The sequence below is a fragment of the Tursiops truncatus genome, chromosome 20, assembly GCF_011762595.2.
Source record: "Tursiops truncatus isolate mTurTru1 chromosome 20, mTurTru1.mat.Y, whole genome shotgun sequence".
Classification (NCBI taxonomy): domain Eukaryota; kingdom Metazoa; phylum Chordata; class Mammalia; order Artiodactyla; family Delphinidae; genus Tursiops; species Tursiops truncatus.
In genome coordinates this window covers 41,374,204-41,392,802 of record NC_047053.1, presented here as the reverse complement: position 1 = coordinate 41,392,802, position 18,599 = coordinate 41,374,204, and the positions used below count along the sequence as shown (strand labels likewise).

Here is an 18,599-nt window from a genome sequence, read left to right as displayed (position 1 = left end):
GAGGCTGGGGGCCTCCAGCAAGCCGGTGCTACTGGAGCTTGAAGTTCAAGGCAAGGGCCAGGAGTGGCAGGAAATAGGGGGGAAGACAGGCAGGTGACGGAAGGCCTCTGGGGCCCTGGTAAGGGCTTAGAGTTTGCCCAGCAGGGAGCCGTGAGGGTGTTAAGCATGACCAGGCTTATATTCTGTGTGACTGTACCCTCCAGCTCACCTCACTTTACTTTGGAGGGGGACATGGGGCTCACCTTTTCTTTGCCCTCCTTCCTCCTTCCCATCTGGTTCTTTCTCTTTCTCTTGTCTGCGATTGATTCTGAGGCCTGCAAACCCTGTATTGGGGAAGTAACGGCTCCAAATCTGGAACCGGAGGCAGTACTGGTTCCAGTTCAGAGCTTTCTTGGCAGAGGAGGAAGGAGGGCTGGGGGTTCTTTGTGGGGGCTGTAGAATGGAGCAGGGCCCCGCCCCCCAGTGTCCTGGGGCCTGAGGCAAGAAGGAACTGGGCCCAGGCCATTTCTCTGTTCCTGCGCACAACCTTTGATTCACACCTGTGAGTGTGCAGCTGGAGAACTTCGTTATCGATATTTTACTACTGTTGATAAATAATTAATCTAATTGTCCCATGCATCTGGGGCACTTCATACTTTACAAGGCACTTTCAAGAACATTTCCTCATTCTCTCTTCACTACAATTTCCGGGGTGGGGAGGGCAGACATTTTGCAGCTGGGGGAACCGAGGCAGAGAGGTGCTGTGACTTGCTGAAAGTCGCCCAAGTGGCGAGTGCCCGAGTGGGGACGATGTGACCGCGGGGCTGCCCTGAAGGTCACGTCTCCTTCCTCCCGCCGCAGGTGGATGACCTCCCAGAGCCCGTGTACGCGAACGTAGAGAGGCAGCCTCGGGCCACGTCGCCTGGCGCCACCGCAGCCCACTGCACCGGCTCGGTGTGGGAGACGCACACGGACGCGGGCACCGGGCGCCCCTACTACTACAACCCGGACACGGGCGTGACCACCTGGGAGTCGCCCTTCGAGGCTGCCGAGGGCGCCGCCAGCCCGGCCACGTCTCCGGCTTCGGTGGGCAGCCACGAGAGCCTCGAGACCGAGTGGGGCCAGTACTGGGATGAGGAGAGCCGCAGGGTGTTCTTCTACAACCCGCTGACGGGCGAGACGGCCTGGGAGGACGAGTCCGAGGACCAGCCGGAGGACGAGCAGGAGATGCAGCCTGGCCTGAGCCCCGGCAGCCCCAGGGACCAGAGGGTGAGGGGCGGGGCCTCGTCTGAAAGGGCGGGGCCTGGCCAGGGTGGGCGGGGCTGGCTCTGAGGGCCTCAGAGAGAGAGGAGTCGTGGTCATGGGTGGGCGGGGCTATCTCTGAGAGACTTTGACCCCGCCTCTGTCTCCCACAGCTCGGGGGAACTAGGGTGAGGGGGCGTGGCCTGGACCGAAAGGGCCGGGCCCCTGGGGTCACTGCTGGCTCTGAGAGCCTCTGACTCTTCTGCTCCCTGCAGCCCCCCACCCCTGAGACGGACTACCCCGAGTTGCTGACCAGTTACCCAGAGGAAGACTATTCCCCCGTGGGCTCCTTCGGTGAGCCCGGCCCCGCCTCTCCCTTGGTCACACCTCCAGGCTGGTCTTGCCACGTGAGCCAGGATGGGCAGACGCTGTACACTAACAACTACACCCAAGAACAGGTAGGGGCAGTGGGCAGATGGTCCCAGACAGCCGCGGGGTCGCTCCCCTTAACACTCTAAACTGAAGTTCCCGCGCGGGCTCCAAGTCAGCCCAAGACCGAATCACCCACACCTGCCCGTGTAAACTCTTCGGGGCTATGTTGGCCTCTGGTTGGAGGGAACCTTTTGCTCCCCCATCATGAGGAGAGCTAGGTCCCTGACCATCCCTCTCCCCACAGTGGATGAGGTTGGAGGACCAACACGGGAAGCCTTACTTCTACAATCCAGATGATGCCTCCGTTCAGTGGGAGCTGCCCCAGGTAACCAAGTGGGGAAGGGAGAGTGCCGGGGAGAGGAGGGGGGCGGTTATATACGACAGTGTCTTTCTCCCCAGGTCCCTGTCCCTGCCCCTCGAAGCATCCGCAAATCCAGCCAGGACAGTGAGACCCCGGCCCAGGCCAGCCCACCTGAGGAGAAGGTGAGGGAGGGGGCATGTAGGACCAGGCAGGACCCCCGCAGAAAAACTGGGGTGTTTCTGGAGGTTCTGGAGGCTGGGATTGGGTCTGGAGGCACGTCTCCACCATAGCCCCGAGCACTAGCCTGGGCTGAATGAACCTGGGTTCTGGGTCATCCCAGGCTCAGAGCTGGGCGAGGCTCGGAGCTGGAAGGAAGTCTCTCCTGCTGCTGCTCCTGCTGTGGGAGCAGGCACCCCACCAAGCAGCGGCCAGGTGCCGGCAAAGAGGGTTCAGGGGAGACTCAGGCCCAGCCTGTGGGGAGTGGCTGGCTGAGAGGGAGGCAAGCCTCTCGCCCCCCGCCCCACCCCCGTGGCTCCCCCCTTAACTGCCTCCTCCTTCCCCTTCTTTCTCTAAGATCAAGACCCTGGACAAGGCAGGCGTGCTCCATCGAACCAAGACGGTGGACAAAGGAAAGCGGCTCCGGTGAGAACCCGTCTGCCCCCAGACTCCACGGTGGGCCTTAACGATGCCGTTCACTGAGCACTTCCCGTATGCCAGGCTCTTGTTAACCCTCAGAGCGACTTTATGAGGTCCTGTGAGGACCCTGAGGCACTGAGGAAGTGACTTGCCCCAGGTCCCTTGGCTACCAGGTGTTAGCGCTGGGAGTCCACCCCTTACGGTTGGGTGCCCCAAGCTGTGTTCTTAAACTCTGCGCCCTGCTCCTGGGGGTGGGAGGGGGGCCTCAGACCAGGACTGAACCCAAGCCCTGCCACCACCGCCCCGCCTAGGAAGAAGAACTGGAGTGCCTCGTGGACAGTGCTGGAGGGCGGCATCCTGACATTCTTCAAGGACTCGAAGACCTCGACTGCAGGTGGCCTGGTAAGGCCCAGGCGCCCAGCAGGGACCACCCCGTCTGCTCCTGACTCCTGTGGGTCTTCATCTCATCAGCCTTGCCAAAGGCTAGGTCTGAGACCGTGGAATATGAGTGTCAAGGGAGCTGGGCCTTGGCAGGGGGTGATGAGAGCAGATCACCCCAGGACAAGCACTTCCAGCCACCTTGGGCCTGGGGACCAGTCCTTGAGGATGGACAGCTCCAGCCTGGTGGGCAGGGAGACTGGGGACTGGACACACCCGCTCGCAGAGATGGGGCTGCACTCCTTTCTCCTTTCCTCTCCTAGGTGGGCAGGTAGCAAACAACCAGCCAGCCTGCAGGCTCCATGGTTAAGAAGTACCAGGATCTCTGGGGTCCAGGAACCCTTGGGCCCCCTGCCCCCAGAGCTGTGACCCCATTTTGTCCCTGAAGCCAAGGGAGCCTGGTATATTGGAGCCAGGACGCTGTGACGGGCCCAAGCTGAGCTGAGGATGCGCTGTAACCATGCTCTCTCCAACCCTTCTTCCCTCTCCCGCAGAGGCAGCCTTCCAAGCTCTCCACCCCCGAGTACACGGTGGAGCTGAAGGGGGCCTCTCTCGCCTGGGCCCCCAAAGACAAATCCAGCAAGAAGAATGTGCTGGAGGTGAGTGGTGGGGTGGGGGAGAAGGAGAAGGGGCTTACTGATGGCTTGGGACCCTCACTAAGCAAGCCCCAAGCAGGTGGACCTGGGGAGTTAGGGCTGGAATTCTCGGGGCTCAAAACCAAAACTGCCTCCACCTTGGGGATCCATCCACAGTGTTTCCGGCATCACAGATTCTGCAGCTCCCTCTCCAGGAGTGGAGTTCACTGGAGTCCTTGGTCCTAAGCAGGGGGTCCTTGGGGAATGAAACTGTCACGCCTAGAAGCGCAGTCCTCATCCTAGCTGCTTTGGCCTGAGACAGACAGGAGGCTCTGGGTCCCCAGCTACTTACTCTGGTAGGCTGGGACACCTGCTCTAGCTGGTCAGAGCCCAGCTTCCAACTGGCAGTGAATAAACCAGGGTAGTGGACACGTTTCTCAGGCTCTGCAGCAGGAAGAGAGAGGCCAGGTGGGGCCCAGGCAAGACCCCCCCAGGCCACTGTCCATGTGTTGTCTTCACCATCTTCACTGTTGTGTTTCCCTTCACTGTCCATGTGTTGTCTTGTTTTTAAACTACTCTTACCCTCACCTCAGTCCCCGAATGTTTTGAGGCAGCTCACAGTAACAAGGCATATGGTGAGCTGGAAAAAGCCACTGAAAGCCAGGACGCACGAAACAAGTTAGAGGAAGAGGGCAGCGCGGAGAGGGATTGGAATGATGTACAGGTGCTAAAGTTGTCGTTGCTGAAAAAAATCACCTCCAGGCTTCCTGGTTGCCAGAGTGAAAAGAGAACGGCAATCAGTTACACGGCTCTTATTATTGGGGCGGGGGGAAACCTTCCTGGATTTTGAGGGAAATCAGTTTCTAGTGTGCAGCTCCGTTCTAGTTTAGTAAAGGGACGCTTGGGCTGCTTCAGCTAACATCTGATGAAAGCCCCAAACGCATGACCCTCCATCTCAGCTCAGAAAAAGCAATTCTGCAAGGAGCTTGAGTGTGTCGTTTAGTGATGATTCACCCAGCTTCATTCAGTTCTAGAACCAGAGTATCCACAGAGCAGAGCTGGAAACCTGTTTTGTCTCATGAGCCGCTCTGATCAGTAGGTCTGGAGCCTTCCCCAGGCTTAGCGCTGTAACCGACTAGCAATGTCTGCCGTGGACGTCAGGTTGAGGAGGGACATCATATTTGCTAGGTATGCTCCTTCCTGATCTGGAGGGACATCCTTCAAACAGGGCTCTCTGAATGTCACCTCTCTGACCGGGCTTTGGATGAAAGCTTCAGAGGAGACGCTTCTGAGTTGTCTTTTCTGGCAAGGACTGGAAGGCAGATGGTGCTTTTGAGAGCTCCTCCAGGCGACGGGAAGGCTGACAGTCTTGAATGGAAATCCTGGAGGCCCCTGCTTCCCACTGGCTGGCAGCCATCCTTCCTCCACTCAGGGGTGACCTGTAGGTGACTTTGGATGTTTCTCAAGAGACCGCCCCAAATTCTATATCGTTGAGGATGGCCGGTCTTTCTAGTCACCCCAGAGTCACAGAAAACTTCAGTAACAGTCCCCTGAGAATGGCTGGTTTGAGCTCGGCTTGCCTGTGCACTAAACAGAATGAATGTCTTGAGCAGTATATTGATAATGTAACTAGACAGATGTGCCTCCGTATGAAACTCAAATAGGAACTGAATATGTTTTGAGACAGCTGCCAACAGTAATGGCTGTTGTTTCAGAGGCATTGTTAGGCCATTCTCTGGGATAACAGACAGGGCTCCTGTCAGTTCAGGTTAGCACGAGGTTGTGCTATCTGTGGGCACACACGAGGTGCGCCCACCGAAGGTTCTCTAGTCTTTGCAGGGAGGGGGATGGGGTAGAACTTGCAGGTTTGTTTGGTTTTGTCTTGGAAAGCATTTTAAGTAGCATTCAAGTCTGAGTTAGATAGGTAGACAGCCAAAACACAGCCCTCTCTGATTCTGGAAGTTTGTACCCTGTTGTCTGAGACAGTTTTTGCTGACTCTGACTCTCGTGTGACCCAAAGCTGTGGCCACCAACCATTCCCATCGACCTTGAATGTTTGGGTCTCAGAGCCAGAGGTTGAGGAGAGATCCATCCAAGTTGCCTCACCTTGTTCTTTGTAGACTTTGTTAGGGAAACAGCAGTCAGCTGAAAAATAGCCCAGGCTGTTAATATCTGCTTGCTCCTCAATAGTATAAAAGAGTGGCTTTGGGCTCTCCCACTGGGAGTTTCTTTCATTGACTTTTTTGCTGGCCTGTGCTCTGGGTAGGCCTGCCGTGTTCTGTGGCTCATGGAGAGACAGGATGGGGCAGGGAAAAGCACACCAGACCGTTGACAGATGTGCAGATCTTCTGCACTCAGATCCTTGCTGTGTGTCCACGAGGAAGTTGCTTACACTCACTGTGCCTCAGTTTGCCCATCTGTAACACGGAGGTGCTGTTACCTACCGCTTTAATGAGGTGAAATACCTTGGCTTGGGGTGAGGCCCTTGCTCTGTTAGGCTCTGAGTTCCTGGGGACAGGAGCAGGTCACCTCTACCTCTGTATCCCCCCTGGGACAGACCCAGCGAACCAGAGATGACTGAGTGATTTGTGTCCCACCAGCTGCGGAGCCGAGATGGCTCAGAGTACCTGATCCAGCATGATTCGGAAGCCATCATCAGCACCTGGCACAAGGCCATCGCCCAGGGCATCCAGGAGCTGGTAGGCAGAGCTGGGGGCCGCCAAGGCTGGTGGGGAGGGGATGGGCAGCCATTATGCAGGGCAGCTGTGCCCACTGTGGGTGGGGCCCTCCACTCGGGCACTGGGAGCTCCATGGCACCGGTGGGTAAGTAGCCCTCTCTGCAGATGCAGATGGGCTGCTGAAGAAATTAGCCTTTCTTAAGGAAGTGAATCCAGCCTCTGGGGTTGGCCACACAGGAGGACTCTCCAGGTGGGCATATCCTAGAGGAGTGTCCCATTCCACACTGAGGCAAGAGAAAAGTAAATACTCTGCTAAACAGCCTGAGGCTGGAAAGACAGGCTGAAACCAGAAGACAGAACTTAAAAGGATTGAATTGATGAGTCTAGCATTGTTTTGGAAGTTCAATATATCAATTGCATACGTAGAGATGGGGTAGGCCCGCTCTGACAGCTCTTCACCTGGAAACGACCTGAGGCTTTTTGATCCTTAAGTCCCTATTAAGGGACCAGGCAACACTGGATGCCCTGCCTGGCTGTATTAATAGAGGTAGGGATCCAGATCCAGGGAGGTGATGCCAGTGAGGTTGTTGGCAGCGCTCCGGCCCCAGCTCAAACTGCCAGCTCGAACTGGGAGCCTCGTACTGAGGAACACTGACCTACTGGAGTGTGTACAGAGGAGCTAAGGAAAATTATGGGGAAAGTGGACCAGGAACTGGGAGGTCGGTAGGGGTAGTCAGGATAAGAAAAGGTGGGGGAGGACAGGATGACTGTCTCCAACACCTGGAGGGCTCCATGCAGTCAAGGGAGGGGAACGTTTGGGGTTCTCTGGTGGAGGCGAAGGGGGTTGGCCTGGATAAGGAAACAGCAAACTCCCTGCCTGGGGGTCTCCAGTCCAGGCCTGCTGGGAGGGCACTTCGGGTCCCTCACCCCATCCCAGAAGGACATGCAGCTGGCCCAAGGCTCTGCCTCTCTGAGGCTGTGTGATTCTAGTCTGCAGACCTACCCCCCGAGGAGGAAAGTGAGAGCAGCACCGTGGACTTTGGGTCGAGTGAGCGCCTAGGAAGCTGGCGGGACGATGAGGCACGGCCTGGTGCAGGTGTGCTTGGGGGTGAGGCTGGTGGAGGGGGTGGTGGGCATCCTTTGGGTGGGGTGGTGACGACCGGGCTAGGGCTGCCGGGCCAACCCCGGCACCACTGACTGACCCAGCCCTGGCATTCCCATTCCCGTTGGGCAGCCGTGCCCACCCCGGGGCACGGAGGTCTGGAGAGCGACCTGAGCAAGGTCCGGAACAAGCTCCGCAAGTTCCTGCTGAAGCGGCCCACGCTGCAGTCGCTGCGGGAGAAGGGCTACATCAGAGGTACAGGAGGGACCCGGAGAGCTGGGCGCCGGTGGCGCAGGGGCGAGGCGACGCTGACGAGCCTTTCCCCCAGACCAGGTGTTCGGCTGCGCGCTGGCCGTGCTGTGTGAGCGCGAGAAGAGCCAGGTGCCGCGCTTCGTGCAGCAGTGCATCCGCGCCGTCGAGGCCCGGGGTACGTACGTGCGCCGGCCGGCTGGGCCTGGCATTCCGGGAGCCTGAAGGCCTCCTTCCAGGACCCCAGACGGAACCCCCGGGGAGCACAGGGTCGAGGGGGAAAAAACGGGAGTTCCTGAGCAGGAATCATAGCAAGGGCTTTAGCGCCATCCCACCGAACCCGCGGTCAGCGCCTCCCTCCGCTACAGGGCTGGACATCGACGGTCTATACCGCATCAGTGGAAACCTGGCCACCATCCAGAAGCTGCGCTATAAGGTGGACCACGGTGAGGCCCGTCCCCTGTCCCTGCCCCAGGCCCGAGGGTGCAAAGGGATGCTGACCTCCTCTTCCTCCCTTCCGCCCTTTCCGCAGATGAACGTCTGGACCTGGACGACGGACGCTGGGAGGACGTCCACGTAATCACCGGCGCCCTGAAGCTCTTCTTTCGAGAGCTGCCCGAGCCCCTCTTCCCCTTCTCGCACTTCCCCCAGTTCATCGCAGCCATCAGTGAGCGCCTGAGGGAGGTGGGGCGGATGGGGTAGGGGTGGGGCTGGGCTGCCTCAGGCACCCGTCTGGCTGGGACCGCCCCCGCAAAATACTGGAAGTCAGCCCCCTCTGTTTCCCTCCCTCTCTTCTCTCTGCCTCTGACCCTTCCCCTGCCCAGAGCTGCAGGACCAGGCCCAGCGCAGCCGCTGTATTCAGAGCCTGGTGCGCTCGCTGCCCGCCCCCAACCACGACACAATGCGGCTGCTCTTCCAGCACCTGTGCAGGTGAGCCGGGGAGCCGCAGGGGAATGGGGAGGCGGGCCTGATAGGACCCTCCCCCGCACGCCTCCCCCCAGCTCTGGGCCCTGATTCCACCCCACCCCCACCGCAGGGTGATCGAGCACGGAGAACAGAACCGCATGTCCGTGCAGAGCGTGGCCATAGTGTTCGGGCCCACGCTGCTGCGGCCCGAGACAGAGGAAACCAGCATGCCCATGACCATGGTGTTCCAGAACCAGGTGGTGGAGCTCATCCTGCAGCAGTGCGCAGACGTCTTCCCGCCGCACTGACCGCGGGCCCGCACCCCTACCCCCGCTGATGGCGCTGCGGACCTGGGAGTGGGGGCGGCGACAGTGGTCCTGCATAGAAGCGGGGCGGCTGGAAGCCACGCGTCTGGACTCTATCTCTGAGACCCTCCGCCTCCCGCCAGTCCGCAGGCCCGTGCGAGTTCTGCACCTCTCGGTTCTGAGGGTATGGTGACTCCTGGTGGGCAGTTCGCAAAATGTGATTTTTTTTTTTTTTTTTTTTCCTCTGATTTGGCCGGTTTGGGGGTTAATTGGGCTCTATTCTTTATCACAGCGCCACCTACTGTGCGTGTGCGAGAACGAGGGGTGGGGGGAGAGTTTTCTGGGACGGCCGCTGTCGCGAGGAGGAATTTGGCCGAAGGGCTTCCTGGCTTCGTCAGGCCTGCACCTGGTGGAGGCCTTCAGGGAGGCCCTGTGGGTCCCCGGCCCGTGCGTGGCACTGTGCCCATCATGAAGCAGCAATCGACAACCTCCCTGCTGCGGAAACAGGACTGAGCCGGGCCTCCGGCGGGCAGCTGAAGCTACCTTTCCCCGGGCCTCTGGGCTGAAGCTCCTGCCAGGCCCAATCACTGGCTGGCTGTAGACCCTCTTCATTGACTTTCCTGTTGGGGTTCTGGGCCTCTGCCCTCCCTGATCCACTTGTGCTCTGTGCAGGGGTTCTTCCTGGTCACTAAATGTGTGCCCTGCACCTGCCACTTGACTTGCACCATTTCTACTAGTAATGCCGTCTTGCAGATGACGAGACTGAGGCGTACAAAGGCAACGTGCCTGGTTCAGGGTCTGGGGGGTGATCGGACTCCTCTCACACCAGAGCACAGCCTCCTGTGAGGGTGAAATCAGTCCTTTCAGCTACCCCTCAACCCCAGCATGGCCTTCTGGTAAAGCAGGGAAACGAAGCTGAGTGGGTTCTGTCGGGGCCTGGGGAGGTCCCTGAGGCAAAGAGGGAATCTGCCGCAGCTGTTCTTCTCTGCGGGGAGGGGAAGTAGCACTGGCAGGAGCTCCTACCCTGTCAGGTAGGCCTCCCTGGTGCCCACCTTGCCATGAAGAGCTGGGAGGGAGACCCGATGGGTAGGGGGAAGGAGGGCACATCCTCAGAAAAGGAAGCGTGGACGCTGCGGTCATCAGCCCCCCTTCCCTTCTTGTACACAAACGACCTCAGTATATGGGTCTCAGCCCCCTGGCCCACCGGCCCGTTCATGTGTTCAAACAATAATAGCTAATATTTATTGACATTTGCACCATATCATCTCACTTGTTTCTCACAGCCGATATTTATTATCTGCTCTTCTGTGCCAGGCACTGTGCTCTGGGGCGGGGGTACCGCACACGGCCTCCCTGGTGGAGCGTATGGTTCGGCGGGCAGGGCTGACCGAAGCCCACCCCTAATGCCAGAGGGGCTGGGGCAAGAGTAGAAGTGGAGGCCTCATACCATACGTCAGCATATCGTAAAGCTATAAATCAAGCTGACAAGCGTTCAATAAAATGTGTTCTATTCTCCTACTTTGACAAATATCTTTCATGATGACCTGGGGGGCCAGGGTTTTTTTTTGTTTTTTCGTTTTGCCTTGCCATGCGGCTCGTGGGAGCTTAGTGCCCCAACCAGGAATCAAACCTGCGCCCTAGGCAGTGAAAGCAAGGAGTCCTAACCACTGGACCGCCAGGGAATCCCCAAAGGCCAGGTTCTAACATAAACTTCTTTGACTCTTCCGAATTCCATGCCCAGATGGCTGGCATGAGAAGAGCTGGCTCTGCTCTCAGCCACGCACACCATATCTTCCCACCCTCAGAGCATCCTGGCCCAAGGGGAGGTGGACACAGCAGTGCAATCTGCTGCCCCTTGGTCACCCCACATGGTCCACCCACTGAGGGAATGGGCCTGGGGTCCCACGTGTCAGGAGCATGGTCTAAAGGGATGGGCCTGGGCTCCAAGGGGGCGCCAAAGATTCCTCATCCTGGGGGGAGAAGCACAGACAGAGAAGGTCCAGAGCTAAAGTGGGACCCATGGCAGGGCAGAGACCCCTCTCACAGGTCTAAGGGCGGAACTGGACGGATATTAAACACCCAACTACTTGGTTAACCATGTTGGTACAGGAGCTGAGAAAAGCACAGGGTGCTCTGAAGGTGTGTCACTGGCGTGTGACTGTCCCCCAGGGGGCCAAGATGTCTCTGCTGAAGCCACATTTGAGCCAAGCACTAAAGAATGAGGAGGAGTCAACAAGGTGAGGAATTAAGGGAAAGGTGTCTAGTCAGAGGGAACAGCATGTGCAAAGGCTCTGAGGCAAGAAGTCTTGTGGGGAGAACAAAATCTGAGCGAAGACCATCGTGACTGGAGCCCACAAAGCCAGCAGGCCTGGGGGGGAGGTGATGCTGGAGAGGCTGACGGGGCAGAATGCACAGGGCCTTGTGGACCACGATGAATGGGGACCTGTGGCAGGAGGATCCTTGGGCAGGAAGGTCTTGGGAAGTGTCAGCTCCCCACCCCACCCCAAGCTTTTGACCCTGCCAAGAGCTTGGTGGGCAGCAAGTAACGTGGGCAGCTGCAGGCACGGAAGTCCCAGAATCATCACATACTATTCCCAGGAGGAGCTTCAGAAATCAGCTACTGCCAGAGAGTAAACTCCTGGAGAGACGAGCTGTAACTCACCTGAGGTCGCACGGCAGGTTGGCGGCAGAGCCTGCCCAGAGCTTCATGCCCACGGCCTGAGCACCTACATGAGCCCCACCAGAAGGCTGAGCTCAGCCATAACCCTCAGCTGCGAGCACAGTGCATGGCGAGCACAGTGCATGGCGAGCACAGTGCATGGCGAGCACAGTGCATGGCGAGCACTGCAGGTGCACAGTGAACACGTTTGGGGTGAATTGGATTTTGTCTGGAGACACAAAGATACATAGAAAGAGTATACGTATACTCGTATATATAGAAAGAGTGTCTGCCCTCTTGAAGTACCATCTGGTTGGGGGATGGACAAAAATAAGTGACACAGTTGATAAGGGCTGCCCCAGGGGGCAGCCTCTGTCCCCCTCCCAGCAGATACCCCATGTCCTCCGACAGCCAGGCATCTGCCCTGACGCTGCCCTAGAAGAGGCTTCCGGTGTCCACCTGTTTGCTAAGTCCTGTGGACGCGCCCAGCCTTCATGTGAGTGGACTCGTGAACTGCCTGTCATCCTCCTAGACAAGCTGTCCTTTGCTCACAGCAACATGGGTCTTTGCCCAGCCTGTAAATGGTGATGCCCCGGCCCACTGCTCTCTCCTCTCCGCCTCCCTGATGGCGCTCACCTGTTCCACTCTGGGGACTGTCATCAAGCCTGCACGTGCATCACTCAGATCTCTGTCACCAGCCTGAACCGCTCACTTCCGAGTTCCAAGTGCAAATGTCCACCTGCACGGGTGGCTGCCAGGCACCGCACTGCCTAAAACAAAACTGAAGCCAGCCCCTCCCACTATTTCAGGGCACAGCACATCCATGCACCCAGGGCGTCTTCCCTTCCGTATCCAGTCAGCTTCCAAGTCCCTGTCTTCTACCCGCTAAAGATTTCCGGGATCTGCCTCTCCCACCCCTGCTCAGCCTCTCATCTGGATGGACTCCTCCACTTCCAGTTCCATCGCCCACTTAGCAGCCATCTGACCATGGCACTCTGGTGTGTGGCCTCTGAGGCCCTCCCCAACCATGCCTCCCACCTCTCTGCACAGCAGCTGTGCCCATGCCTGTAGCTCCCAGCACACTCCGGAATGTTCCTTGCCTGCATGCCTTTGAGCTCACAGTCCCCTGTCTTCCTCCCTTTCTCCTGGCTAATTCCTCCTTCTCCTCTCAGCCTCAGCTCACACCTGCCCCCACACCCCTCCTCAGATCTCTCATACGTGCCTCTCTCCCTCATCACACTTGCCTGGCTGTAACGGAATTGTGCTTTCATAGCCTTCACTTCCCCGCTAGGCTAAGGGCTACATGTCTTCCAGGTTCATCCATGTAGTCCATGGAGGTACGTCACTCACTCTTACGGCCAAATAGCATTCCATTGTATGGATATGCCACATTTTTTTATCCATTCACTAACTGATGGATGTTTGGATTGTTTCCACTTTGGGGCTGTTATGAATAATGCTGTTGTGAACATTCAGGTGCGAGTTTTTATGGGAAATACTGTCTTAGTCAGCATGGGCTTCTGTAACAAAATAACACAGACGGTAGCTTCAACAACAGAAATTATTTCTCACAGTTCTGGAAACTGGAAGTCTGAGATCAGTGTGGCAGCAGAGTGGGGTTGTGGTGAGGGCTCTCATCCTGGCTTGCAGATGGCTGCCTTCTTGCTGTGACCTCACACGGCACAGCGGGAGAGAGGGAGCTCATCTCTCCCTCTTCTTTTCTTCTTTTTTTTTTTTTTTAGAGTAAAAATTATTTATTCATTTATTCATCAACATTTTGGGGGGTAAACTTAACAGTAGCCAAGCACTGACTACCATTCACCAGTTTCATTTTAAGGGGAAAGTGAATAAGACATCTTGAAAATTCATTCTGGTTATCCTTCGCTGCACTTTAAAAAATGGGGACCAACCAGCTCATTATAATGCCTCACCCAACATCGTGGAAGCTTAAAAGCTTACTTTGCATTGTCTGAAAACATAATTTATTTCAGCTTTTGTTTCCCGGAGCTCCAGAGCAGCCTTTTTTCCGAGACTGATCCCCACAGATGTATTTGTGATACCCAGGAGGACACCAGCACACCTGCAGAAACATTTTCATAAAGGTTTATTATTGTGTTACACATGTAAGTAGCCTCTGTCAATAGATAGCTATACCACTCCCAAGCTGTAGTTTTGTGAAATTTTATGTCTAAATGAAACGTCTTACTGAAATAAGACTAAATATTTAGCTGGTGAAAAACTTGCCTTTCAATGCTTAATTAGCCTTCTAACTCATATAGAGGATCACAGCCATTGAAATGATCCCGTTTTTAAAAGTGATACAGAAAAGTGCTAAGATACGATTTTCATACATGACTATATCCAGATAGGAAGCTTGGTGTGTCTTAAAATTTTTTTAAGCTAAAAAAGTTTATTTCCTGATTTAAAACTTTACATGATTGTTAAAAAAATTTTAAAAAAGAGAAATACAATAAAACAAACAAACAAAAGTGAGGCCCAGCAGTGTTAAGGGAAGGGTACTTTGTCCACTTGGCGACCAGAGCATCAGAGGTGGAAGAGCGCCCCCTCAGGCCAGTACAGGAGGGGATGCACTGGGATTAACAAGCGAGTCCCCCCAGGTAGAATCGGGGCTGTGAGGTCCAGTCCCCTGTGCCCTCCAAGAGGGAATATTCTTTTTCTGTTGCCAGCCTCAGAAGAGGGCTTGGTATACTAAAGGAGTGGGCACTTTTCCTTCCATGAACTTCATCCTCTGTGGCCCACCAGGTGCCACAAGATAAACAGGTAGGCGGAGGCTTCCCTGGTGGCGCAGTGGTTAAGAATCCACCTGCCAATGCAGGGGACACGGGTTCGAGCCCTGGTCCGGGAAGATCCCACATGCCGCGGAGCAACTAAGCCCCATGCACCACAACTACTGAAGTCCGCGTGCCTAGAGCCCATGCTCCGCAACGAGAGAAGCCACCGCAATGAGAAGCCTGTGCACTACAATGAAGAGTAGCCCCTGTTCACCACAACTTGAGAAAGCCCGCGCACAGCAACAAAGACCCAACACAAAAATAAATAAATAAATAAATGTATTTAAAAAAACAAAAGCAAAAGCTAGGTGATATGGCCAGGTATGCTTTTTTTTTCTTTTCGTAAGCTTTTTATTTTGAAAGAATTATTGACTCACAGGAAGTCACATGAATAGTACCAAGAGGTCCCGTGTACCCATCACCTAGCTTCCCCGAGTGGTGACAACTTACATAACTGTAGTGTTACGAAAACCAGAAAAGTGATTGACATTAGACACAACTAGACTACAGACCTCACTCAATTTCACCATTTTGGGCATGCACTTATTTTTTGGTATGTCTTTGTGTTTAATTCTATGACATTTTATTACATGTATAGATTCATATAACCACCACCACAATCAAGATACAGAACTGTTCCATCACCTTAAAAGAAATCCCTTCTGCTGCCCTTTTATAGCCACACCCTCCCTCCCTTTCCTTAAGGCCTGGCAATCTTGTCAGTTCTCCATCTCTATCATTGTGTCATTTCAAGAATGTTACATAATGGAATCATAAAGTATGTAACCTTTTGAGGTTGGCTTTTTGCACTCAGCATAATGTGCTTAAGAGCCATTTAAGTCACTGCAAGTACGGATAGTTCATTACTTGTTATCACGGAGTAGTATTCCACAGATATGTTTTAAAGAGATTCTCCCAGCTGTGGGTGGAGGAGGGAGGGAGGGAGACCAATTAGGAAGCTGCTGGAGTCCAGGTAAACATCACAAGCCAGACCTGTGTCCTGACGGGGCTCCTCATCACTTCCTGCCACTGAAACTGGCCCTCGGTGTGTTCCGGCCACGTGGGTCAGGGTCGGCAGCAGAGAGGAGGGATGGGGTCGTTGAAGCTGAGCTGGCAGTAGGGGGCGCCAGAGGTCTTTTGCCCAAAGGGCGATTCCCAACCCCGAACACCAGGGAGGATTTGCTAGCGCTGTGGGCCGCTGTGGGCGTGTGCCAAGAGAACCTAGAGTCTTGACCCCCTCCAGCCCTCAGCCCCAAAGTTTCAGTGCAGCCCTGAGTTCCAAGGCTGGGAGATGAGGCTGATGACCCGTAGTGGGGGAGGAGGCAAGGTGAGGCCTGGACTAGGAGAAGGTGCGGAGGGAGAGAGCTCTGGCCCTTCGTCAGCCCAGGGCTCCCCATCAGGAGGTGGCTCGGAGCTCAGGTCACCGGGCTGGACCTTGGCACTTCCTGCCCCATCCACCCTTCTCCATCTCTGACAGATGCCCTCAGTTCTCCGTCCACTCTTCCGAGAACGCTCCCAAGACCCTGGAGCGCCCATACTCTACCCGGCTCTCACATACCTCTCTGAAAGATGTCTTCCAGCACATGCCTACCCCTTCTCCCGGGGCTTGTCCAGGGCGCTCCGGGCTGCGTGGAGTGCGCAGAGTGGACACTGGCTGTGCAGCGTGCGGGCGCCTCCTAACGGCTGGGGGCTGGGAAGAGAAGGGGCGTTGTCAGGGGCTCTGGCTCCCGCGGGCTTGGTGGCAGGCATTCTCCTCGAAATCTGCACTGGCCCCATCGCCTTCTGAATTCAGCCCACTGTCTCGGCATGAGCTTAAGCCTGTCCCGGGTTTCTGGTCCTCTGGCTTTGCTCCACCCCTCCTGTGCTTGTGGATCCTGGCTGCCACAACTCACCAAGCAGCTTTCCACCTCCTCGCCCTTGCTCAGGCTGGTCCTTCTCTGTCAAGGCCCTTGGCCCCATTCTCTAGCTCCATGCCCACCCCTCCAGGAAGCCTAGCGCATACTAGGTTCAAAAAGCGGGAGTTCCCATCCTCTGAGCTCCCACGACATACGTCAACTGTGCTTCCATAATAGAATATTTCTCGTGCAGCCTTGCCTAATCATTTGTAGTTCACACAACTTCCTCCCCCAGACACTTCACATTCATCTCTGATTCCCCAGAGCCTGGTACTCAGAAGACACCAAGTAAAGTTTGATTGAATAAATGAATGAATGCATCAGTTGAAAGATCTTTGAAACCCTCTTCCTGTGACCCACTTCCACCCTCCTCCTCCTCTGATGACTCCTCCGTGGTTTACTTTGAGGGTGTTCCTTCCCCTGCTGCCTCTAAACGCTGGCATTCCACCCTCCCCCCCGCACAGTTCACTCTGTCCCTCTCCCTAGGCAAGCTCACTCACGCCGACAGCTTTAATGGCTCCATTGACTCCCACAGGCCCCCAATCCACCCCATGGCCCAGAGCCCTGAGCCACGTGCATACTTTGCTGGTCCTTATCTGTCTTTCCCACCGTCCATCTTTCCCATGAATGTTAAACTCCATCAGAGCAGAAATCTTATCTGTCTGATCCACTGCTGTACCCCTGGCACCCATAGCGTTCAGTGAATATTTGTGAAATGAATAAAAAAACGGAGACTCTCCCTGTGAGGTCCTGCAAACAGTTCAAATTCAACGCATTCCAGATAGATTTCACCACCTCCTCCCTCCCATGATTGGCTTCTCCAGTCTTTGCTATCCCCCTCCTCCCAGTCCGACTTAGAAATCCCACAGAAATCCCACAAATCCCACAGATGTCCCCCAGACATCTTCTTTTTCTCTCTTAACCCGTCAATCAGCCACTACGTTGCCCAGATTCTACCTCTTGTCTTTCCAGTCCCCACACTCACCCCCAGCCCCTGGCTCACCCCTGGTTTAGACCCTTGACACTTACCACCTGGACTTCTTCAACTTCTCCTAACTTAGGTTCCTCACCTCTATTTTTGTTTTTTTATTCACATTGTTATCTGAACGATTTTCTAAAACATCAGTTTTATTATGTCAACCCCTTAGTTTAACCTCCTTCGTTAAAACCCTCCTCGCTGGGCTTCCCTGGTGGCGCAGTGGTTGAGATTCCGCCTGCCGATGCAGGGGACGCGGGTTCGTGCCCCGGTCCGGGAGGGTCCTACATGTCGCGGAGCGGCTAGGCCCGTGAGCCACGGCCGCTGAGCCTGCGCGTCCGAAGCCTGTGCTCCGCAACGGGAGAGGCCACAACAGTGAGAGGCCCGCGTACCGCAAAAAAAAAAAAAACAAAAGAAAACCCTCCTCGCATGCACCATCTCCTAACTATTGTGCAGACTTCACACAGTGGGTGGCATAATTATAGGAGGCTCAAGGACAAAGGGTACACTGGGGTAATAATTAACATGGAGCTGCAAAATGAGAAAATTATATCTTTTCTAATTTTTTCCAACCTCCTGAAGACATCAAGGAGAAAGTCTCCACAAATGTCTTTAACACCTCCTTTTCACTTGCTAATCTCTTAACAGGATTCTATCCATTCTGCCAGCCATGAGATATTTAGCTAGAATGTAATAACATTGTCTTATTTTTATTTTATGTATTTTGCCTACTATCTATGACACGTGATATTGGGTTTTTAGTTATAGTAGTAATGGCCCATAAAATAAATTTACTTGGGAAAAGATTGTAAATCATATATCTATCAAAGGACTAACATCCAGTATATATAAAGAACTCTTACTTATCAATAAGAAAAAAGGAATAGAAATTAAAAATCAAATAGAAAAATGAGCAAAAGACTTAAACACTTCAAAAAAAAAGGCCATGGGGCTTCCCTGGTGGCGCGGTGGTTGCGAGTCCGCCTGCCGATGCAGGGGACACGGGTTCGTGCCCCGGTCCGGGAAGATCCCACATGCCGCGGAGCGGCTGGGCCCGTGAGCCATGGCCGCTGAGCCTGCGCGTCCAACGCAAAAAAAAAAAAAAAAAAAAAAAAAAAGGCCATATATAAGTGACCAATGAACAGATGAGAAGTGCTCAACTGCATTAGTCATCAGAGAAGTATGAATTAAAATCACAGTTTGATATCCCTGTACATGCACCAGGACTAAAAAGAAAAAGATTTTCAGTATCACATGTTGGCAGGACTGTGGAGTAATTGGAACTCTGACTCACTGGTAGTGAGGATGTAATTTATGACAACTACTTTGGGAAATTGGCCATATCCACTCATGTTGGGCATTTCCATACTACCCTCTGACCCAGGAATTCAACTTCTGGGTATGATCCCAACAGATATGAGCACATGTGTTCAC

The 18,599-nt window shown here is 54.9% G+C and overlaps 1 protein-coding gene and 1 long non-coding RNA gene across 12 annotated transcripts in view; one reads left to right on the top strand and one right to left on the bottom strand.

Annotated features, from left to right (window-relative positions):
* Window positions 1-10,361, top strand: part of ARHGAP27 (Rho GTPase activating protein 27) — a 32,155-nt gene extending 21,794 nt beyond the window's left edge. For 8 of the 10 annotated variants that reach the window (XM_033847304.2, XM_033847303.2, XM_033847300.2 and 5 more), the window contains 15 exons: window positions 841-1,248; window positions 1,497-1,679; window positions 1,898-1,978; window positions 2,053-2,136; window positions 2,529-2,596; window positions 2,902-2,992; window positions 3,523-3,627; window positions 6,204-6,302; window positions 7,272-7,377; window positions 7,516-7,638; window positions 7,712-7,810; window positions 8,001-8,078; window positions 8,165-8,299; window positions 8,457-8,562; window positions 8,669-10,361. In XM_033847304.2, coding sequence (XP_033703195.1) covers window positions 841-1,248; window positions 1,497-1,679; window positions 1,898-1,978; window positions 2,053-2,136; window positions 2,529-2,596; window positions 2,902-2,992; window positions 3,523-3,627; window positions 6,204-6,302; window positions 7,272-7,377; window positions 7,516-7,638; window positions 7,712-7,810; window positions 8,001-8,078; window positions 8,165-8,299; window positions 8,457-8,562; window positions 8,669-8,846 — 1,944 coding nt within the window. In that variant the 3' untranslated portion in view covers window positions 8,847-10,361. Of the gene's footprint in view, window positions 1-840; window positions 1,249-1,496; window positions 1,680-1,897; window positions 1,979-2,052; window positions 2,137-2,528; window positions 2,597-2,901; window positions 2,993-3,522; window positions 3,628-6,203; window positions 6,303-7,271; window positions 7,378-7,487; window positions 7,811-8,000; window positions 8,079-8,164; window positions 8,300-8,456; window positions 8,563-8,668 lie in introns of those variants that run through there. The other 2 variants (XM_033847305.2, XM_073797095.1) reach the window with 2 other exon arrangements.
* Window positions 10,362-12,655: 2,294 nt separating this feature from the next.
* LOC117309472 (uncharacterized) lies at window positions 12,656-16,889 on the bottom strand. 2 transcript variants are annotated; one of them, XR_004523811.2, is made up of 3 exons: window positions 16,771-16,889; window positions 15,853-15,984; window positions 12,656-13,582 (listed from the first exon to the last, which is right to left on the bottom strand). It is a non-coding gene; the product is annotated as an uncharacterized lncRNA (long non-coding RNA). The 2 variants fall into 2 exon arrangements; XR_004523810.2 differs by lacking the exon at window positions 16,771-16,889 and adding an exon at window positions 16,187-16,514.
* Between the last annotated feature and the right edge of the window lie 1,710 nt (window positions 16,890-18,599).